The sequence below is a fragment of the Notolepis coatsorum genome (assembly GCF_963971535.1).
Source record: "Notolepis coatsorum genome assembly, chromosome: 3".
NCBI classification, from domain to species: domain Eukaryota; kingdom Metazoa; phylum Chordata; class Actinopteri; order Aulopiformes; family Paralepididae; genus Notolepis; species Notolepis coatsorum.
In genome coordinates, this window is record NC_140167.1 from 154918341 (window position 1) to 154943255 (window position 24915).

General features: G+C 43.2%; 1 protein-coding gene across 1 annotated transcript in view; it reads right to left on the reverse strand.

The window, feature by feature from the left end:
* Positions 1-281: 281 nt before the first annotated feature.
* LOC311226030 (collagen alpha-3(VI) chain-like) overlaps positions 282-24915 on the reverse strand; it is a gene marked incomplete at its 3' end in the record, with an annotated part of 40855 nt that continues 16221 nt past the window's right edge. Inside the window, exon 3 of the mRNA XM_084311410.1 lies at positions 282-292. Coding sequence (XP_084167536.1) covers positions 282-292 — 11 coding nt within the window. The remainder of the gene's footprint in view (positions 293-24915) is intronic.

The following is a 24915-nucleotide window of genomic DNA, read 5'->3' on the forward strand; positions in this document are numbered from 1 at the left end:
CTGGAATGGAGCCCGGCTGCTCTCCATGGGTATGGTCATGGCTCTGAGATCCGCAGTGAGTGGGAGTAGGGAACTGGTCCGAAAACATAGAACAGTGGATGTGGCCTGAAATGGGGTGAGTCCGATCCATCTCATAGTTCCTTGTGTCCATGTTTTTAAAGCCACTCCCAGGGATCAGGCGGATCAAAGCCCTATTGATGGACCTACTCCTAAAAATATCTCTGTTGTATGTGATGGTTTGTCGCGTGGTAGGCGCAGTTATGTAGAAGAGAGGGGTGTGGTCAGGAGTAACCTGGTGGATCTTAAAAATGAGAGATATGTACACCCCTTGTCTCAGGTTTATGTTCCCATAACCTCTGTACCTAATGATACAGTCTCTGCCACAGTTAGTCTGAACAGCCCATCTGCCTTCAAGGATAGGAAAGGGCTTGGCCTAATCCATTAAAACATACGAAGCCTCCTTCAACAACATAAGTTAGACCATCTGAACATTTTAGTATCTCAGGCTGATCCTGATGTTCTGGTTTTATCGGAACCCTGGTTAAAAAAATCTGACAATGACTCATCTGCAGCTTTACAGCACTATAATTTATATAGAAGCGACAGAGCTGGCAGAGTGGGTGGTGTTGCAATGTATGTAAAATCCTGTTTGTCTGTTTCAGTATTGAATACCATCACAGTTCCAAAGTGTTTCGAATTACTTGTGCTGAAGGTTGATTTGGGGCATTGTAACTCTTTAGTTTTGATTGGTGTCTATAGGCCTCCCAAAGCTGAGGCTAGTGCTACTGATAACATTATGGATATACTGTCATTATATTCTAATTCAGAGATGCTAGTGCTGGGTGATTTTAACTTGGACTGGCGAAATGCTGCTTCTAGTTACCTGAAGGAGGTGAGTGGTAACCTCTGCCTTACTCAGTTGATTACTGAGAGCACTAGACCAAACCCTAAAGATCATGCTAAATCCACTCTCATTGACTTGATATTTTCTAACAGATGTGACAAGATCTCTGCTAGTGGTGTTTTTGATTTAGGCATTAGTGATCATTGTCCTACGGTCTGTGTTAGATCCACAAAGCTGCTGAAATCAAGACCGCGTATTGTTCAAAGAAGAAATCTTAAAATCTTTAACGCCCAAACCTTTTTGGAGGACATTGCTACTAATAATAGTCTATGTTTAGCAGGGTCTGATAATGTGCAAACTGCACTGGATTCTTTTATAATGACATTTAATTGCTTTGTAGATAAACATGCTCCTTATAAAAGGACTAGGATTAAGGATAGGGTGGCACTGTGGTTCTCAAGTGAGCTGTCAGCATTATTTTCTGAGCGGAACTCTGCATGGTCACGTGCTAGACGCACTGGGGATACGCAAGACTGGCTTTCCTTCAGACAACTTAGAAATAGAACTACTGCAGCTGTGAGGAAGGCTAAATCTGATAACTTTTTAGACTTAGTCTCGAATTCCTACTCTAACCCAGCTAAATTCTGGGGTGCAGTAAACCTGTCAAAAAATAACCCTGCTACATTGCCATTGTGTATTAATGTGGCTGATTGTAAAATCTCGGATCCTCAGGAAATTTGTCTTGCTTTCAATAAACACTTCATTGAGGCTGGGTCCTTATTTGACAGGTTGTCTACTGGGCTGGCTAAACTGGATTTTGACTCTGACCCTAGCCCAATCTTCGATCATGCCTCGTGTGTACCTACATTTTCCTTCCAGCCATTTTCATCTAGTGAAACTCTCAATATCTTGCAATCCATAGACCCTAAGTGTTCTACTGGTGTGGACAATTTAGACTATTTTTTTATAAAACTGGCAGCCCGTCATTTGTGAGCCATTGTCACACATCTTTAACCTTTCTGTTACAAAGGGTCAGATTAAACCGAATATATATATTTATTGCTTGATATCCCTTGTATAATATTTGTATATCGTTTGATATCCCTTGTATATTCTTTGTATATATACACGGAATATCCCTTTACCTGGGTACAAACCAGACCATAATATTCGCTCTCCTATTGGACAGCGACCCCTAGGCGCCAACGACCATACCCCCAATGGCAAGTTCAAAGGCAACGCCAAGGCATGTCTCAACATGTCCAGGTTTGCGCAGTAATACGAGACAGAACTGAGGTTGGCACTAGATAATTCACCTTACGTATAAATACGGCGCAGGTGGAAACAGCAGGGATTCGTTCATTACTAGTAAAGCCTTCACCACGAGTCAACGACCAAGTGAAGTGAGCAACCTTGCGTCTAAATAGAGCACTTAGAACATGTGCGAATAGGATAGTAAAGTGTCATAGTTTGGTGAAGTAACGTCAAGTTCAACCTAGTTTAATGTGACGGATAGTGCACAGGAGAATCTACACCGGCGAATGCAGAACCATTTTCTGGTTGGATTATATTGCTTTGGTACCGTGACTGCTGGAGCAGAGAACCGTCTACCCCACTATCGTGTGGGATCTACCCCAGTGAGGAGCATCCTTCGAGCCCGCCTCTAGGAGGAGGCTGGCTAGCTTTCATCCATGCTGTCGGCCATACTGGATTATAGCTGTTGCTTTGTCTACCGATCAAGGGAGTACTGCACTGGTTCCTGTATCTGGAGCCTCGTTATTCCGCGTTGACCCAGACTTTGCACCCGAACATTCCTCTACCCTGCCGGCCTTACACCCGGAGGGAACCCCCCAGTGTCTCCAGCTGGTACTAGTGTGCCTTATGTAATTGCTATGCTACAGGTGGCGTCAGTTTAGACCCATCTTACTATTCTCATTGACTTACGCTCTTGACCTACTTTACGTGTGTTCTTCGCCTTACAAGCGCGAGTATAATTCTCAATCTGTAACCTAACGTTGCTTGCTCTGATAATAATAAATACCCTTCAAATAGAACTTTATGTGTCATTGCCGTATTCTTGTGTGGGTGTTCACCATATATATTCATGTACTGTATGGCCAGTAATTAAAGTACATAACTAAGTAGTGGTTTAATAATACCATACTCTCAATACAGTCAGGGAATTGTACCCCTCAGTTACACTTTCTATTGCATCTGCAAGTGTGGAAATCTGCCAAGGTGCTCCCCTTGCATAAAGGGGGGGATAGGGATAAGATGGATAACTATCGTCCTATCTCCAAACTATCATGCCTAGCTAAAGCACTGGAGACCTTGGTAAACAACCAATTAAAAACCTTTTTCTCAAGTTGCTCAGTGCTAAGTACTCACCAATCAGGTTTCAGAGCAAATCATAGTACTATTACAGCTGTTACTTTGGTCACTAATGACATTATTTCAGCCCTGGACAATGGGAAGCATTGTGCAGTTCTCTTTGTAGACCTCTCAAAGGCGTTTGATACAGTAGACCAGGGGTAGGCAACCCTAGGCACGCGTGCCTGCATAGGCACGCGGGGGCATTTTCATAGGCACAGGGGGCAGCAGAAGAAAAAAAAATTATACGTTTTTTTTTTTATTTTTTATTTTTTGCTTTGAAACATTATAGTGAACTATTTTGCACTGTTGTCGCATTTATCTTGTTGAAATCCTCCCAAAGGTTCTTTTTACTACCACATATTTAATTGAGACCCTTTATTTGTTTATTATTTCAATTTAGCTGGAAATACATTGCTACATCATTCAGTAACATTTGCAGAGCCTATAACAAAAACATTATTACGGTCACCATTGTGACCAGTGGGATTAATCAACATATTTTATTATTTATTTTTCTATTTCATGTTAAAAGCAATTTTTTTTACTCAAAATGTGAATATTACCAAGTCAACTTGTGTTCTTAAAAAATTACAATAAACATAGTTTTATTAGGTTGAAATAATGTGGTTGTGTACTTATTTTTCTGTTAACTTATTATGGATTGAAAACTGAAAACCTTAATGCACACTAACTGAACTCAATCTTTTTAAGTTCTGGTAACTTATTATTATTTTTTTTTTCAGTGTAGTCTTGCGATCAATCAAAACTTATTTACACGATATACCTCACATTCACCCTCCATTCACATCCTGGTGTTCTCCATTAGGCCTGTAGGTGGAGCTATGACAGCACACGTACAGTACACACACCGATGGTGTGTGATGTGTCCAAAAATGAATGGGCAAATGTGAGTGAAATGGTCGCACTGTATGCAGCTGTTTGTCTGCATTGCATTCCCCCGCCCAAGATTTAGGGTTGATAATAATATTGTTAATAATAACAATAACAATAATGATGTAATAATGTAAAAATTCTCATTAAAAAGGCCTGATTATGAGAAAAAAAATTACGATGCATGGAATATTGTTGAGGCACACTAGTTACAACTATATTTCAAACAGGCACTCCATGTCAAAAAGGTTGCTGACCCCTGCAGTAGACCATCACTTGCTTTTGAATAGTCTAGCTAGCATTGGCCTGGATAAAGCCGCTTGTGCTTGGTTTCAGGACTATTTATCTTCAAGGTGTCAATCTGTGAATTCAGGTAACTTTCAATCTGATTTCCTGCCATTGTCTAAGGGTGTACCACAGGGTTCGGTATTGGGGCCGGTCCTCTTTACAATCTATATTAATGATATTGTTTCTAGTCTTTCAGCACTAGCAGGTTGTCAGGCACATCTTTATGCGGATGATACAGTTGTCTACTGCATTGCGGATACTGTTCAGGAAGCTATTGTGAACCTGCAGCTTGCGTTTGACACTCTCCAAAATGCTCTAGCTAAGCTCAAGTTAGTGCTTAATGCTAGTAAAACCAAGTCTATGATGTTTTCTAGAGCCAGGGTTATAGATTATGACATGCTACACCTAACAACAGCAAATGGTTTGTATATTGAAAGAGTTAGTGAGTATAAATATCTTGGTATATGGCTGGATGATAAACTTTCTTTTAAATTCCATATAGATAACCTAGCTACAAAATTACGGCAAAAGATTGGTTTCTTGTACCGTAACCGCGCTAGTTTTCCTATGTTCTGTAGGAAAATAATTATACAGGCTGTTTTTTGTCAATATTGGACTATGGTGATGTAATTTACAGGCATGCGTCTGCGTCTACATTAAGGCCTTTGGATTCTGCCTACCACTCCGCCCTAAACCCTAAATATGATACTCACCATTGTCTTTTGTATGAGAGGGTAGGCTGGCCATCTCTCTCGTTGCGACGTAGTTATCATGGGTATCTTTTTATCTACAAAGCAATTATTGGCAAACTTCCACCTTATATTACATCTTTGTTGGTCTGGAGTGCTGTCACCTACCAAACTCGTTCGAATGATCGGCTTGTGCTCAGGGTGCCTCGAGTTCGGTCTGAGCTTGGAAAATCTGCCTTCTCCTACGATGCTCCATACACATGGAATACCCTGCAAAAGACTCTAAAGCTTGGAACATTCCCGTCATTCATGGAGTTTAAAGGCATTGCACTTGACCTATGTACTGAATCATGTAATTGTTTTTAATCCATCATTGTAGTAATTGTAATTCATTGTAATTATTAACTGTTATGATATTTGTGTCCTTTGTTAACTCGTCATCACTGTAAATGAGGGAAACCTCAGTGCTTTCACGAGTATAAATAAAGGTTTGAAATGAAAGCGACTTACAAGTTCTGTACGATAGGTGATCAGGGAGGGTACAACTCTATCACCTGAGTAACAATATTCATCAAAGTGTTGCGTGTTACAGTGCAGGTTAGTTTATTAGGATAAATGCCTGACTGTAAGGTTAGTTAGGCAATGGTCAGATTATGTTACAGATAAACAGCTATAAACAATGTTCATCATAAATGTATAGCATCCTTTTATACAGAATTATGTTATGTGACCCCTTCCATTGTGTGAACTAAAAATATGCTATGAGTATATGGTTCTACAATACAATACTTGTACATGTACATGTTACAAAAATATAAACCATATGTATTTGAACGATGCCTGTAAAATATGTCAGATTTCTGCTGTAACTCTACAGGGTCGTATGTAGGCCTTCCCTTCAGATTCAGATTCAGATTCAGAATTTTTATTTGCCACATGGAAGCAATACAATCATACAGTTTTCATACAAAATCATAAATAGAGTTCTACCATGGGCAAAAGGAGCAGGAAGAAGAATAAATCTTATGGTTACCTGCCCCCTATTCTTAAACTAAACAAGTATCAGTATCAGTTTAATTTGTTCATTTCAAACCATACAACCTATACAATACAAGACAACCACAAAACAACACTACAACCACCACAAAACAATAGACAACAGCAACAACAGACACCACCCATGGTCCGAAAAGTGGGATGGAAGAAGCCAATCCTGTGAACTTCCATTCCCCACACCCCGGCCATCACCCTCTACATACAACATGTAACACAGCTCCGCTTCCCACATCCCCCGACATCTCAACAAGACACACATGAGTCTGACCAGTCAATACATATTTTATATACATACTCCTTTTAATGCCAAACATTATGTTCACCCTCCTCCTTATACCTTTCCAATATTCCTTTTTTTAACTTTCTTTTAAACTGGTATATGTTTTTACTCAGTTTAACGTCCTCGTCCAATCCATTCCATAATTTTTACTCCACAAACAGATATACACATAGATTTTAGAGTGGTTCTTACACCCGGTTGCTGGAGTAAGATTATAATTCCTGGTTCCTACCCTCTCAGTGAACCGATATTGGATGGGGGTTGGAAGAGAGTTATGTGAAGCTTTGAACATGATTTCGGCAGTTTTAATTTTGATCAAGTCCCATAATTTAAAAGCTGATGCTTGTAAAAACAATGGGGTAGAGTGTTGGTTGTACTTAGCACTGTACACAATACTTATGGCCTTTTTTTGCAGAATATAAAGAGGTGATATATTGGAACGATAAGTATTACCCCATACTTCCAGACAATAATTTAAATATGGGACTACAAGTGCATGGTAGAGGATGAGAAGTGACCTTTGGTTGGCAAAATTCTTGGATCGATACATAATCCCCACACTTTTGGCCATCTTGGATTTTACATGACTGATGTGAGGTTTCCAGCATATCCTGTCATCTATGATTACACCCAGGAATGTGGTTTGCTTTACTCTTTCAATACATACATTGTCTATCATAACTTTCACTGTTAAATCACTATTTCGCTTTCCAAATAACATTAATTTAGTTTTACTCAAATTCAACGACAATTTATTCTCATCAAACAATTTTTTTAACTTGATCAACTCCTGTGTGATCACCTGCAAAAGATCCTGCAAATTTTGCCCTGAACAAATTATATTAGTGTCATCTGCAAAAAAGATGAATTTCATGATTGATGATACTCTACATATGTCATTAATGTATAATAAAAACAGTATCGGACCCAAAATTGACCCTTGCGGTACTCCGCAGACTATGTTGACCTATGAACAAATTGTTTCCTGTCTTCCAAATAACTTTCCAACCAATTTAGAACTGTTCCTCTAATACCACATCGATCCAGTTTTTTTAATAATATACCATGATCTATAGTATCAAACGCCTTCTTAAAATCTATAAATATTCCTACAGCTAATTTCTTATTGTCCGTACATGTGGTGATTTCCTCAATTAGGTCTGTAAGCGCCAATGAAGTTGATCTATTTTTTCGGAAACCATACTGGCTGTCGGAAAGCAAGTTATTTTTTTCAATAAAACTGAAAAGTCTTATTGAAAAGAGCTTTTCTAGAATTTTTGAGAACTGAGGTTGTCATGGGGTGTTTTAACACCTAAGGGGGCCCAATTCACACACCCCCACACACACACACCCACACAGACACATATTTTCTGAACATTATATTTTCAGCACAACTCTAACTATCACGTATAACTTTTTATACCTATTCATATCTTTAACTGTAATAATTTAATGTGAACAATAATACAAAACACGGTAATGCAACCTTTTTTAAAATAATCTATTTTAAATAAAACGCTTCACCGAAACCTAATTACTACGACACCTTGGGGTGGTTGTAATCAGCCCCTCAACCCACCCCCCGAGACGCACCCATCTAGGAGAACCTAGCCTCCATGCATATAACTTAAACACAACCCTTGCCCCCCAAATGGCTAACCCCCGGGTCAGCAGAGCTGACATACATACATACATACATACATACATACATACATACATACATACATACATACATACATACATACATACATACATACATACATACATACATACATACATACATACATACATACATACATACATACATACCTAGTGTGGTTACTTATAATCCCTGTTTACAACTTATCATTCTTTTTCAAACAAATCAGCCTATTATTTACTTTACATTGTATTTTCTTTTATTTACACATATAAAAAAACAAGTATATATAATACAATATAATCCACAAAGAAATGTGAAGGAGAATTGCTTAAACACACTCTTCCATGGGGGCATTCTCCATGAAACTAAAATATAGACACATTACATTTGTAATTTTCTTAAAAAATAATCACACACACACACACACACACCTTAGGGCCATAAATCATTCAATTATTATGTCCCTTATAGGGGCAGTGACAGTAGTTTTCTGACACGTTCTGTAGAAAACGGAACTTACACCCCTTCCTTCTGAAGGCCCCCTCAAGTCGTAAATCAATACGTACCCTGTTAATGACAGAAGCTTTAGACTTCCCTGATTTGCTATCCTCATCCATTTGTACCACCTCCTGTGCTAAAAACAGCATGGGGCTGCAGACTGACAGAGAGATATCCTGCATACTGAGAAGGTGCACTTTGACAGCCTTCAGAGGGGAATCACACAGGTTTCTACGAAACATACATTTGTTTATTTCTTTATTTACACATATACATTATAATCCATAAAAAAAGAAATGTTAAGGAGAAGTGTCTAAACACTCTCTTGCATTTGGCTTTATCCAAGAAACCACTTTATAGACACATTGTATTTTTCTTAAAAATATTCCCCCACACACACACACACACACACACACACACACACACACACACACCCACACAGGGTCATAAATCATAAATCCATATATGGTCTGACAGAAGTTTTCGGCTGATTTATTCTGAAAATCCCGCCTCCATTTTGTCCCGCCTCCGGATGTCCCTCCCCCTATAGCCCCGCCCCCTCCTAAACCGGAAGTCCCTCCTTCCGAAACCGGAAGTCCCGCCTCCTTGTGCCCCTCGACCAATCATCTCAAAAGGGGCCGTGGCTTCAATCAATCAAACTAAAAGGGGCGTGGTTTGCATAATGAGACAGGATGCGTATACCTATTCTCTCTCTCTGACGAGGTGTCCTCCTGGCTCTTCAAGAAAGTGTTGGCTTCCTCAGGCGAGGAAAGATGCGTCCTCAATCCGTCTTTGGTGATGATGGACAGCCTCGCAGGGTACCGGAGGGTCGGTCTGAAACCTTGACTGTAAAGTAAGGGCATGACGGTCTTGTAACGGGAACGTTGCTCCACAACTTCGTGGCAGTAATCTTCATAGAAATAGACTGTTTGCCCTCCGTATGCCAGTTTCCCACTCTTCTTCCGTGCCTCTCGAACAATTCTTTCTTTTATTCCAATTTGACGTAAGCTAGCAATAACTACTCTAGGCTTGGAGTTATTTACAGCTTTAGCACCAATTCTGTAACATTGATCCACTTCGGGTGTCGTAGTGAGGATCTCCGGTCCCAGAATTTCAACCAGTACTCTTGCAAACAAGACATTGGGTTGGTCACAACTCACGGATTCATCCAGACCTATTATACGAATATTAGGTCGGCGGAGTCGATATTCGACATTGGTTATCTTAGCCATTAGCTTATCGTTGATTCCTTCTATTTCTTCCCACCTAGCATCCATCACATCCACCTTCTCAGTGCAAGTAGTCAAGCCGGTTTCCATATAATTTAGACGAACGGTCTGTGCATCAATCGTTGCCCATAGTTTGTCGATTTTGGATTCGATAGATTCTTTGGTAGAGGCAACTTGGATGGTTAGGGATTGTAAACCGTCCGTTCGAGCTTAAGCTTTATATCTTCGATTAGCTTAGCAATGGATTCCATATCGGTGGAAGCCTCATCTTTTCTCGTATCGCTTGCTTTCTTTGGTGGCATTATGGTTCTTTCAGTCAATATAGTTAGTTGGAAACCTAAGGTGATGTATACATACAGGTTTAACCGAGTTGGTAGTATAAAAAGAGGCTTTTAAAGTCAAAATATAAAAACGGGAGTAGCAGCTTAGCAGAGTGCGACCTACATCATCGACCAGGAACCGGAACCTAGATCCCCAATTATCATATAATGGGGTATCATTGGAAAGCCATACTCATTGGCTACAACCCTGTGCAAAGATTTTCGAGATCGCCAAATGATTGACAGAGCTAGAGCCCCGGGAGTCGGGGGTGGTAATGTGTACTTTTTTGCGTACTTTGGGGCACGCCTCACATATCGGCATGTAACTCGAGAACCGCTGAACGGATTTTGTCACCTGAAAGGGCAATCGACAGGCAACACATAGGGCTTTAATTGTATCTATATATTGTATTAAAAGAAATGCACACCGAGCCACTAGAGGTCGGCAAATAATCGTCCACATGTGGGCCCTTGGATGTTAAGAGGTCAATGTTTTTAAATATTTTCTTTTTGTAGCCAAGAGTAAAGACCATAACCCTATCAAAAACAGTAGTCAAAGTGTATATTTTCATTTTTACCGATGTTTTATACGATTTATCGGAAATACAAATGTATCTGAAAATGCTAATTATCGTAAAAACCGCAAAAAATGACTAAATCCAGATTAAACCCTGCCATTGGAAAGAGGAGCATTTTCCCTATCCATAGATGTATGATTTGGCCATAATAAGGTCAAGGTCAAGTTCAAGGTCAAATATGAATTTATAATTAAAGTCGATTATCATTAATTACTGTATCTACAAATCCTTCTGTTTAATCATCTTCCCGCGGTTCATTTGCTTAGATTTTTTGTACACATGATCTCAATAAGGTGGTGAATGAGCTCAGTGAGCATTTTCTCCTACCGTATACATTTTTGATCAAAAATGCAAAAATCATAAATCATAATTTATATTCTCCTTTTCTTCATTACAATTTACTCAGCCTAGTAACAGACACAATAGTTCTGACACTGGAAATACATACCCCCAGGTCCCTAGATGTTCCTAGATACCAAGAACATGCAAATTGACCTTGCAGAAGTGGAGCAATCTTCCATTTACTTAGGCATGTACCTTTAGGCGAAAACGGTCTACAGATTAACCAATAGGACGGGCAGTGGTGCAGTCGTAATATGGGCCAAGGCCAAACGCCACGTGCACGCACGCTCCCGCGCACGTGCATACATGTTCCCTCGGTTGCGCACAGAACAGATGATTATTATGCATAACAATGTTTTAAATGTAATTGTAGTTACAATTTCTTTAATTGAATTAACTTAAACTAGAAAAGTAAATACAAACTAAATTAACAATGTAACTTAGAGTTAGTTTACTGAAGGACAGTTTCCTTCAGACTGAAGCACAACTTGTCTCATCCTTCCAGTCGGGAGATCAAGCAAACCCCCACCTACAGGGCTTGTATTTTGGTTGTCGGTATCCTATTATTATGCAAAGTCTAGGTGATAAGTGCCGGCCGGGGTATACGCGCGACGAGTAATTTTTGTGTGCGTGCGTGCACATCATTGCGCGCACTTCTGCCTCAGTGACGTAGCCTAAACGGCGTTTAACCGTGTTTGACCACCACTGCATGCCTGAGGACGGGGATATGGATGTGAGGAACATAAGAGAGAGGGTAGAGAGGATGATGTGCAACGACGTGGCCTCAATTGAACACCAGGGAGCATCAGCAGAGTGATACTGCTGTCTATTTAATTGCAGCACTTATAAAATGCCAAAACCTTTTCCAGTTAGAAGGGGGGCGTAATGGGCAGACCGGGAAAACATCCTCTTGTTTTCATCCCCTAGCCTGGTTGCTGTTTTCTGTCACATCACTCAAGTGTAGAATGCACTGGTTGAGAGAGGAGGAGAAGAGAGCCACCGCAAGGACACTGCTGACAGCCGAGTGTCGTGTACTCTTTTCACGAGGAGCAGTGGGCGATTTTTGGGGGCCCTATGCAAAATGTTGTTTGGGGCCCGTCGAACATTAAGTTAGCATTGTTATGCAAAAGACAAGTAGTCAGGTACTTGGCGCACGGCACAAAGAGTCGAGTGAAAGTTGTAGAACGCATTTTTGCGTGCATGTGCGTGCGCGTGCTTCTGCTCAGAAAGGAGGTGGAACGGCGTGCTACCGCGTCCCATGAGCACTGCACCACTGGATAGAATGCATTGTAGATGTTGTGGGGTGCAACTCAAAAGTAATGTAAGAAGTAGTGTAACTAATTTAAGCTTTGCTTAAAAGGGGCACGCAGACATTATGGGAAATGTGCTTACTAACTTCTCATACAACATCATACAAGAAAATGGATTTCCTCTACTATGTGTTCAGTAGAAAATCTGGCTGTAAACTAGCCTAGCTTAGCACAAATGAATGGAACTGGATATGGACCACTAGGCTAGCTTAAAACTTCGGGAGAGGTGTTTTTGGCCAACAGCTAGGCTAGTTGTAGAATGCCTGTAAACATGTATAGTAGTATGTACTAGGGGTGTAACGGTACGCGTATTCGTCCCGCGAATTTATGGTACGGACGTCACGGTGCGGTACATGCAGCCTACGACGAATACGCCTCAGCGCAAACACACCAACACACACACACGCCGCGCGTCGCCAACACACACACACACGCCGCGCATCGCCAACAAACAACAACAACATTCGGACTCACGCTGATCAAATAAAAAAGAGAAACATACTTTTTCGGACTGATCATCTGAGCTCCTCTCCATTTGAACTGCTATTGTGTTTAAATCCAAATAATACTCTGCCATTGTTGTGTAACATGTCATCTGTTCTCAACTTCTCTAGTCGGCTTCACGTGAAGTTAAATCCTCTCTAGAAGTGAAAGTGAAACTTACCAAGCCTATAAGCTGTTAAAGGGGCATTAGGCAATTAATTTACTCTGGATGCCTGAACACAGAATGACACCAGTATCACTGACTAACACGGCAAGCCTATAGAAAATTATTCTATTTAATAATAATAATTATTATTATTATTATCATAAATATAATATATAAATAAATTAAACATTAAAAAATGTTATTAAAAGAAATTATTATATTAATAATAATAATTATAAATATTTTTTTTCTGTTGTACCAAACTCGTACCGAACTGTTACCCCAATACCGAGGTACGTACCGAACCGTGGCTTCTGTGTACTGTTACACCCCTAGTATGTACTACTGTCTTTTGTAATTTATATGTGACGTGTCTGAAAAATGTATCTTGTAAAATGTGTCATGTAATTCCTTACTACTCTCAGGGACTTTTCTTTTGTGTTCTTGAAATGCTTGCTTTCTATGTAGATGAGACAAAAAGGCATGTCTGAACTCTGATCACAACATAGAATTATTTTAACAACTGCTGTGCTTTGATATTCCGCTGATGATGCCGTTCAACGGTAACAAAATCAATTGCATCGGTACATGGCGAGAAACGCAGCAGAGCCAGTGCAGGGAAACAAGGATAGATATGAACTAATGAGACTAGCAAGGGAGAGGAAATGGAGCTTACTGTTCAAGGGATATCGACTCCTTTCCTAAGCTCTAAAGATTAAATATTTTGTTTTACTTGGAGCAGGTCGTGTAATTATTACCAATGGCATCCATGATTTTAATCCAGTATGTATGAATCTACCAGGTCTGTCATTTAAGTCCTTACAGTTAAAAATCAAGAGCAAATTGCATACAGATTTTCTGCAAACTCGGTCATCTGATAACAGCAGTCCAGTTTGAACAGATTTATGTGTCTATTTTATGATCACGTTTACGATATAACATTATTTTGCAAGGTGCGTTTCGGTATAACGCCGCTCTAGATGATGAGTGAGTGATGATTGTGTATCCTTAAAGAAATTGTGGAGATAGGTCTGGCAACACGAGACACCGGTCACACAGACCGACTGCGTCGCAATGATTGGCGTTGCTATGGTGACAGAATGTGCACTCTGACCACAATAACTATGAGACGAATGGACGCTCGCTGAGACAGAGCACGCTGTCTGCCCTATAAAGACCATACACACCTTTGAGGCTGACAGAGGAGAGGGTGGTAGAGGAGGTGCATACTGTAGGAGCAGTATGGCGGGGTAAGGGTGCAGGGTGGTAGAGGAGGTGCATACAGTAGGAGTAGTAGGAGGGTAATGGTGCAGGGTGGTAGAGGAGGTACTGTAGGAGCAATAGGAGGGTAATGGTGCAGGGTGGTAGAGGAGGTACTGTAGGAGTAGTAGGCTGTGTTAATTTCGTCAACTAAAATGGTGACGAAAGATCTTCGTCAACGAAGGTTTTTTCATGACGACAACGAGACGTGACGTCACGTTATTGAAGACCATGTCACGCTAATGAGACTAAATAGTTTATTAAATATCGTTGACCACAACTGAGGACACAAAAATGTAATTTACAAAAACCAGGACGAAATTACTCTTCATGTATAATAATAATAATAATAATGCAGGACCTGCTCAGAGGTCTTTAATTGGCATTGGCTATTATCCACAACACACACACACCAGAACACACACGCATGCATTGTCTGTAGGATCGCTGATGCGATTCGTCTCTGCGATTAACCCATCCCGTTGTCCTTCCCCCCAAGGGCAGCCGGGAGCAGACAGGCGTCAACGTGAGCCGCGCCAGGGGACCAATCCAAGTGCTCCTGTCCGTCTTCGTCAAGGACGTCACAGCGTTAGCGATCTGTTGTTGTGCATGTTTTTCCATTGGGTTTATCTTATCGGGGGGGAAACCCTTGCGAGCACGGGGAGAACATGCAAACTCCACACAGAAAGGCCTGGGAGATACCCCACCTGGGTACCTGGCATCATGGAAACCTGGTCCCCAAGCGGGAATCGAACCCTGGACTTGTTGACTAAAACAAGATGAGACAAAATAATTATAACTTTTCTTAATTCCCTCGTCCCGAGTTGAGCAGTGTGACGGGGAGCTATGTTATTAGCATTAGCTGAAGAGCTATTTTAAAAGCTAGTTTTAGCTTAACGTTACCTTAATCCAGCTGCAGACCTGCAAGCAAAGTACAGTAAGTTGGCAAAGGAGTATTCCAAGGTAAATCACTTTTTCACCAGTAACGTTACATTGTTTGTATTTCCATCTAGCTCGCGTTAGCTAGTGGCTAACCTAGCTCAAGCTAATGTGGCTAACTGATCGACCTCTCGCACACAATTAATGACATGTTGCGGACAGCCATACCGGTGACAATGTTTAGCTTTTTGTGCCAAATGATAAGAGTCTGAGGCGGAGTCTCAAAAGAGAATGTTGAATATTTATTGTGCATTTAAAATCACAACAGAGCCTCTGCTACTACAGTAGCTAACCTAAACGGAGCCTTGTGGATAGGAGGAAGTGCGCAACAACGTATAATGTCCGTGTGGAACCAATGTGCCAACAACCTTTCCGTGGGTGAAGCATAGTTGAGCATAGCACTTTTAATGATACTAATACTAATCTATACAATCACCTGTTGTTGAATAAATACCATTACTTTCTAGTTATTACTAAAAACCGTATATATAAAACAGTAGCTGTAAAAAAGAAAAGAAAAAAAAAGTTTTATAATTTATATAATATATATATATTTTTTTGTACATTAACTAAAAATAGACAAAAATGTCATCCGTTTTCGTCAACAAAATCTAGACTAAAACAAAGAAGACAAAATTGAGACAAAAACTGACTAAGACTAAAATGCTTAGTTGACTAAAACTGACTAAACGAAAAATAAATGAAGATGACTAAATATGATGAAAACGAAAAAGGAGCACTTGACACATGACTAAGACTAAAACTAAAATGAAAATAGCTGCCAAAATTAACACTGGTAGTAGGAGGGTAATGGTGCAGGGTGGTAGAGGAGGTGCATACAGTAGGAGTAGTAGGAGGGTAATGGTGCAGGGTGGTAGAGGAGGGAGCAGTAGGAGTAGTAGGAGGGTAATGGTGCAGGGTGGTAGAGGAGATACTGTAGGAGCAATAGGAGGGTAATGGTGCAGGGTGGTAGAGGAGGTACTGTAGGAGCAATATGAGGGTAATGGTGCAGGGTGGTAGAGGAGATACTGTAGGAGCAATAGGAGGGTAATGGTGCAGGGTGGTAGAGGAGGTACTGTAGGAGCAGTAGGAGGGTAATGGTGCAGGGTGGTAGAGGAGGTACTGTAGGAGCAGTAGGAGGGTAATGGTGCAGGGTGGTAGAGGAGGTACTGTAGGAGCATTAGGAGGGTAATGGTGTAGGGTGGTAAAGGAGGTACTGTAGGAGTAGTAGGAGGGTAATGGTGCAGGGTGGTAGAGGAGGTACTGTAGGAGTAGTAGGAGGGTAATGGTGCAGGGTGGTAGAGGAGGTACTGTAGGAGCAATAGGAGGGTAATGGTGCAGGGTGGTAGAGGAGGTGCATACTGTAGGAGTAGTAGGAGGGTAATGGTGCAGGGTGGTAGAGGAGATACTGTATGAGCAGTAGGAGGGTAATGGTGCAGGGTGGTAGAGGAGGTACTGTAGGGGCAATAGGAGGGTAATGGTGCAGGGTGGTAGAGGAGGTACTGTAGGAGTAGTAGGAGGGTAATGGTGCAGGGTGGTAGAGGAGATACTGTATGAGCAGTAGGAGGGTAATGGTGCAGGGTGGTAGAGGAGATACTGTAGGAGCAATAGGAGGGTAATGGTGCAGGGTTGTAGAGGAGGGAGCAGTAGGAGCAGTAGGAGGGTAATGGTGCAGGGTGGTAGAGGAGGTGCATACTGTAGGAGCAATAGGAGGGTAATGGTGCAGGGTGGTAGAGGAGTTGCATACTGTAGGAGTAGTAGGAGGGTAATGGTGCAGGGTTGTAGAGGAGATACTGTATGAGCAGTAGGAGGGTAATGGTGCAGGGTGGTAGAGGAGGTACTGTAGGGGCAATAGGAGGGTAATGGTGCAGGGTGGTAGAGGAGGTACTGTAGGAGTAGTAGGAGGGTAATGGTGCAGGGTGGTAGAGGAGATACTGTATGAGCAGTAGGAGGGTAATGGTGCAGGGTGGTAGAGGAGATACTGTAGGAGCAATAGGAGGGTAATGGTGCAGGGTTGTAGAGGAGGGAGCAGTAGGAGCAGTAGGAGGGTAATGGTGCAGGGTGGTAGAGGAGGTGCATACTGTAGGAGCAATATGAGGGTAATGGTGCAGGGTGGTAGAGGAGGTACTGTAGGAGCAATAGGAGGGTAATGGTGCAGGTTGGTAGAGGAGATACTGTAGGAGCAATAGGAGGGTAATGGTGCAGGGTGGTAGTGGATATACTGTAGGAGCAATAGGAGGGTAATGGTGCAGGGTGGTAGAGGAGGGAGCAGTAGGAGCAGTAGGAGGGTAATGGTGCAGGGTGGTATAGGAGGTGCATACTGTAGGAGCAATAGGAGGGTAATGGTGCAGGGTGGTAGAGGAGGTACTGTAGGAGCAATAGGAGGGTAATGGTGCAGGGTGGTAGAGGAGATACTGTAGGAGCAATAGGAGGGTAATGGTGCAGGGTGGTAGAGGAGATACTGTAGGAGCAATAGGAGGGTAATGGTGCAGGGTGGTAGAGGAGGTGCATACTGTAGGAGCATTAGGAGGGTAATGGTGCAGGGTGGTAAAGGAGGGAGCAGTAGGAGGGGGTTGATTGATTGATTGAACATATTATTAACAGATTGCAGAATGGGTACAATACAGTACAGCTCAATACACACAATTGTTAAGGGGATGCAGACCAGAGAAAGACTTCCGTCTTGTTTACATCAGGGTCCCCCATTTTCAATTCATCATAACATGACATACATGACATACAGGTAGACAGTACAAGGGTACTTGTGCTCTGGTCGGGGAAGTGGCCTTGCTGGTTATTAAAAATATTTGAGCTGTAGCCTCATGTTGGTGGAGATGCTGATGCTTAAAGTTAATTGCAATATCCCCATCTTCTGTATTGTTATTTACCATCCCCCTAAACCTAATAATGGCTCCTTATCTGATTTCTCAAATGTTATCTCTTCTTTTGTTCTTAGTTATGACAAAATCGTATTGGTTGAAGATTTTAAAGGGATATTTCACTTCAGGAGAACTAACTCTGCAGTGTTCACAAATAAATGCTAGCTCCTGACTTTATTTGCTTTGCCAACATTTACTCTGTCCCCTCCTCTTCTGCTACAGTCAGAACCTACAGTAAGTGAAATCACAAGTATACCTATGGCAAGGTCTGCATTCCCAAGTAGGTAACCAATCAAACTGTGCTATAATAATTCTGGAGATGCATGACATGGAAGAAAAGTGTAGATCGACTATTTTTTCCTGTCAAAAAGGCGTAGGCTAGTGGTAGGGTTAGTGATTGTTAAATGTGTCAAGAGACAAAGCATGCAGTACGTTAACCATAAGAACCACGGTCCTTCCTACTGTCTTAATAAAGAATATAATTCTAAGGGGAATGGACGTCCCACTGCCCCCCCCCCCCCCCCCCCCCCTCATTATTGGCCACTAGCATGCACTGTAATTGGTCCACTTGCAGTAGATCACATGTGGCTGCTGTCACATAGTCACTACAGTCTGGTTACTGTTAGCGATACACTACCTTGGTTATTGGCAGGAAACAACATGGCAGGAAACAGAGTGTGATGGAGGACTGATATTGGCTTACCTTGCATGCTGACCCATAGCCATTGACAGTCCACTGGGGTGCTTGCCATTTTGAGTAACAACTTGACATTGTGCATTTTTTTCCACCAGGCTCTCTGAGGAACATTGAGGAAATGGACATGTATCTTTCATTCAGCTATCCTAGAAACACCTTGTTACCATAGCATTTATCTAGTATAGGGATATTACTGTAGCTTGCTGCTAGTGGGTTCAGTGTAGAATGCCATCAATGGCTCATATTTCCCCCAAGCCTTGCATGGAATGTTCATGTAGTTCTCTTTCTTCCAGAATGGCTGCCTGTAACATAGCAACCATTATTGTGTGCAAGATACAACGGTTGCTATGTGCAAAACGACTGCTATGTATTGATTTATGAGAAATATATCAATAAAACACAATAATTTGGTGTCATACTAATTCACTAAAATTCACTAATTTTCCAGTGTGTTACAAATTTCACTACTGTGCATTACAGGGACACGGGTAGTACAGGTGCTGAAGGGGCTCCAGCACCCCCTGCTGGCGGGGAGTTGTAACTGCAACTGCAAGGTTGTTTTGGCTTTTATTCCATTGTAATACCGAGGCTACTCAATGTCACAGACAGAGCGGCACTGCAGATTTACCCTACTCTTGGAATTCATTACCGGCTAGATCCTCATAGGGGCGCTGTCTCGATAATGCAGTGTTATTAAAGCAGCGTGCAGCGGAAGCATGAACCGGTTAGGCTTCGAATAGACGCGGCCTGGAAGCGTCAACGCGGAACTGGAAATCCGTTGGTAAAAATATAGACGTGGCCTGGAATAGTTTTTGGGACGCTGAATGGATGGCGAACAAGCCAGCAGAACTATCCGAGCCCCCGGGAGGGTGGTCGAAGACCTTTTGCATGTCGGCGATGTATGCAGGGAACGAATTGCAGAGGGAGGACTGACTGAAGTGGAGAGCTGTCGCCCATTCTAACGCAGGACCCTTGAGCAGACCCGAAGGTAAGCGATTTTAGATGTATCACTTTGGAAGGTGTGCGGCTGTTGTCCGCATACTAGTGAACATTGAAAAATAAAGGCACAACATTTAGAGACGTCCCCGTCGTAGCGTTCTGGTGCGGGGACATGGGGCTTTCTGTACGGGGGCGCGACAGGTGGGGTAGGCTGGGCAGAGATGTATGCATCAAAACGGTTACATTGTTTGTCGCTCCGCAGAGCTGAGCGTGAGAGCGCGGAGTTGGGCAGTGGTCTCCTCTAGTGAACGAGAGTGTTGGTTTACCAGAGTTGTAAACCTATGACGTTATTATATCACTTATCTCAGCACCCCCAAAGCTGACTGAGTTCCCGCGGCCCTGGTGCATTAGGCATTTTCTTTTGAAAGTGGTTACCAATGATTACAGTTACAATACATCACAGTTCATCAGTTCAATTAGGTTTACTGAACAAAGAAGGGGAACATATTTATCTGGGTAATTAGAGGCTGCTAACTCAGTAATTGGTCATATCACTTAATAATACCAACCTTAGTGCCATAAAACTAATATGACCCTCAGACAAACAGGTTCCTTCTTAATGGGGATGAAATAGAGAAGAAGACGAAAATAAACTGTTTAAAAACAAGTCTAGTGATTTCATGATGTAATAATTAGTAAGTGAAATGTCAAAGATCATGCACAATTACCCCAGCTAAACAGACAGAAATTATGAATGAATGGCATGGAAACCAGATGATAAAACATACACCATAGTATTTCAGCAACAGTATGATTTTCATATGCTTATGCTTCCTTCTCCTGATATACATATCCAACCCTTCTCAAGTCCCATCTTACACCATACCAGTTCTCACTAGTACAATGCCTTATGTTAGCATAACTGTTTGATAGCTGCTCCACTTATAGAATCAACGGTCAATGTCAATAACCTGAACCGCATGGGAAATTACTAAAAACTGTTCTGTGTACATTATCTCTGGCTAATCACATCTGCTGCTCAACCTATGGGTCTCACCAGCCATGCTAATTTGCCTTCATACTGTAAATCCAAGATCATTGGAGACTTGGCTTAGGTCTGATGACATCAGCTCTTTCGCTGAACTTTGTCCCCTGGTTTTGTTTAATTCCCCCAGGCTTTCTGGTCGGGGAAGTGGCCTTGCTGTGGTTATTAAAAACATTTGAGCTGTAGCCTGTTGGTGGAGATGTTGATGCAAATGTGTGAGCCTGTGTGTGTGTGAGTCTATGTCAGGGGTGGCTAACCCGCGGCTCGCGAGCCGCATGAGGCTCTTTGCCCACCAATGTGTGGCTCCTCCCTCCATTAAAAAAAAGAAAAAATAATTATATATATTCTTTTTACAGACTTTTTTTTTTAAATGGTTAATTTGCATGTTCTTGATATCTGATTCTAGGGACATCTATGGATCTCAGGGAATGTATTCCCAGTGTCAGAAATATTGTGTATGTTAGGCTTGAGTAAATTGCAATGAACCAAAGGAGAATATCAATTCAATTATATATATTTCTTTTTTATCTTTGACTGTTGTTACAAAGGGTCAGATTAAACCGAATATATATATTTATTACTTGAGATATATTGTATAATATTTGTATATCGTCTGATATCCCTTGTATATTCTTTGTACATATACACGGAATATCCCTTTACCTAGGTACAGGCCAGACCATAATATTCGTTCTCCTATTGGACAGCGACCCCTAGGCGCCAACGGCCATACCCCCAATGGCAAGTTCAAAGCTACCGCTAAGACATGTCTCAACATGTCCAGGTTTGCGCAGTAATACGAGACAGAACTGAGGTTGGCACTAGATTATTCACCTTACATATAAATACGTCGCAGGTGGATACAGCAGTGACTTAGACCAAAACGTTGAAGCCTTCACCACGATACAACGTGCCGTGAAGTGGGCCCTTTTTGCCCCTAAATAGAGCCTTGAGAACCGCGTGCGAATTGATAGCTAAAGTGTCAGAGTTTAACGCTGTATCGTCGAGTTCGACTTATTCTATTGTAAAGTAATAGTCTATTATTTATAGTGTATCGTGCGGCTACCGTTCTACAGTGACCAGCATTACCACCGGTTCGTCGTACCGAGCTAGTGCACTTATCCAGGCTGGGCGGCCTACTCGTGCCGCCATCCGAGGAGTCCTAGACGAGAACCGTTGGATATGTACACCGGAGAACCTACACCGACGAATGCAGAGCCTTTTCCGGCTGGATTATATTGCTTTGGTACTGTGGCTGCTGGAGCAGAGAACCGTCTACCCCACTGCTGTGTGGGATCTACCCTGTGAGGAGCACCGTCGAGCCCGCCTCTAGGACCCACAGAGGCTGGCTAGCTTTCATCCATGCTGTTTTGCATACCGGAGTATAGCTGTTGATTTGTCTGCGGACCAAGGGATTATTGCACTGTCTCCTGTATCTGGAGTCTCTTTATTCCTCGTTGATCCAGACTTTGCTCCCGACCATTCCTCTCCCCTGCTGGCTTACAACCGGAGGGAACCCCCTTAGTATCTCCAGCTGACTACGAGTGTGCCTTATGTAATTCTTATGCTACAGGTGGTGTCAATTATACCCATCTTAATATGCTCATGGACTTACGCTCTTGACCTACTTAAGTGTTCTTCGCCATATAAGCGCAATTCATAATTCTCAATATTGTAACCTATTGTTGCTGCTCTGATAATAAATACTTCTAAATATAACTTTCTTTGTTAAGCCGTATTCTTGTGTGGGTGTTCACCAGATATACCGTGTACTGTATGGCCAGTAATTAAAGTACATAACTAAGTAGTGGTTTAATGATACCATACTCTCAATACAGTCAGGGAATTGTACCCCTCAGTTACAATTGGTCCTTCGAGCCGGAGGAATATCAGTGTAATATCTAAATATAATATTGATATTAACCATGGCCAGCGGTGAACACTCCACAAACGGCTCTCCTAAGCTAGAACGCCCGCAGCGCAGACGTCAGCCACCTCCTTACCTAGAGGACTACGCTGCCAGTCTAATACCTAGCTTTATACAGACGTTAAATGCGGGAAAAGCGGATAGTAAAAGCATGTCAAACCCTACCGACCAGGCGACCTTGCCAGTAGAGACCCTAGTTGGTTCTAACGTAACTGACCAAGCTCACGGGGGGGACCAGGAGGGACATGACATGACTATACCCTCAGACAACGTCAACGGGACGGTCCCCGGAGAGCTCCAGGATAAAGAAAGCGCTCCAGGGACGGAACCCGACCCACTACCAGAAGAGAAGCGCGCCCAGGAGATAGACCTCCTCGGAGCGCGCCAGGAGAACGGATCTCCAACGAGCACTGTCAGAAGCCGATCACCTCCATCAGTGTCTTCCCCCAGCGAGGCGGACAAGATGCTGGTGCAGGCATTCATCGCCACCCTGGCAGCCTCCACTGAACGCGATCGACTCCAAGCACAGACGCTTAGCGAGCGCGAACATTCTTCCATGGAACAAGAGCGCCTCCGGGCGCAACAGCTAAGTGAGCGCGAACAATCTGCAGACCAAAGAGAGCGCCTTCACGCGCAACTCCAAGCGCAAGCCCTTAGTGAACGCGAACACTCTGCGACCCAGCGAGAGCGCTTCCAGGCGCAGCAAAGGAGTGAAGACGACCGCATACGCCTGGAGACCAGACGCCTCCAGACGGAAGAGAATATTGAAAGAGACCGCGCCGATGCCCAGCTCGCCGGCGCCGATGCACAGCGCGACGCCGCCAATGCACAGCGCGACGCAGCCCAAGCCCAGCGCGAAGCAGAGCACGACCTCGCTCACATCAAGCGCGAAGCAGAGCGTGACCGACTACAAGCGCAGATAATGGAGCAATTGATTGCCAGGGCGACACCCCCTCTCTCCGCACGGAGCTCCAGGGCATCATCAAGACAAGGGTCTAGGGCACCTTCCCCTACCCGACCAAGCGACCCGGAGCCCGGCCAACAGAAAGAGCCTATCCACATCTCCGAACCCCCTCCCCGACCGGTCCATGCGAGACCCAGCAACCGGGAGGAACCGGCCTATGCCGCCGAGAGACTGAATAGACGACTTCAAGATCTAGAAGACCTAGCAGAGGAAGAGGAAGAGGAGGAAGGTCAAGCCCACCAGCAGCATCGTACTCCACAGGACCAGGAGGTCCAGTACAGCCCAGACTTTACCCCCGAGGCCCTGCGCTACAGACCCCCGACTCAACTCAGGGGTGAGTTTGACGCACAGCCAGCCCCGAGGAACAGCACCTGGGTACCCGGGCTTTGGTACCCACCAAGTACCAGCCCACGACGACACGTACGGGGAGACTCGCCCAGGAGGCCTCTCCCCCAACGCTCACCGATGTGCCAGCCATCCATGGCATCGTACCTTGGCACACCGACGTTCCCGGATTTTACGCACGAGGACAGAGCACAGTACACGGAATTACAGATGTGCTTAGAGACTACGATGTCCGATGTCCCTGATGAGTCGTACAAATATGCTATCCTCCTCAAGCACCTGAAGGTGCCCAGAGCGCATAATATAGCGCTGGCATATTCCAACTCAAGTACCCCATACACCGCGGCTCTAGTAGCCCTCGACCAGCGTTATGGACGCATATGGGACTACGTGATACAAGAGATAAGGAATATTGACCGTCTCCCCCCAGCCACAGACAATCGCTCATTGGATGACCTCTCTATCAAGGTACAATCCCTGGTAGGGATGCTGGGGGCCCAAAAGGAAAAGGGTAGAAACGAACTGTACGCTAACTCTAATGTAGAAAGGATATTAGAGAAGCTCCCTGCAGCCCGACAAGAGCGCTTCAGGCGGCAAAGAGACCACCGTGATCCCGACGGTCCCGAGCCATCCCTCCTAGACCTGGCCGACTTCCTCGCGAGAGAAGTCAGCAGCCTATGACTGGATACGTTCGTGCGGAGTGGACCAAGCCCCAGAGATGGACCTCGGAGATCCAACGATAACCGCAGGCTGGTGACCGTCATGCACCAAGCCGAATCAGTACCGCGGAACAAGAACCACAACACCCCCTCGACAAAAGAGAAGTGGAAGATTGTATGCCAGTACTGCGAGAAAGAACATTGGCTGTCACAATGTGACACTTTCAAGAAGATGACCGCCGACGAGGTGAGTCAATGGATAAAGTCCAACT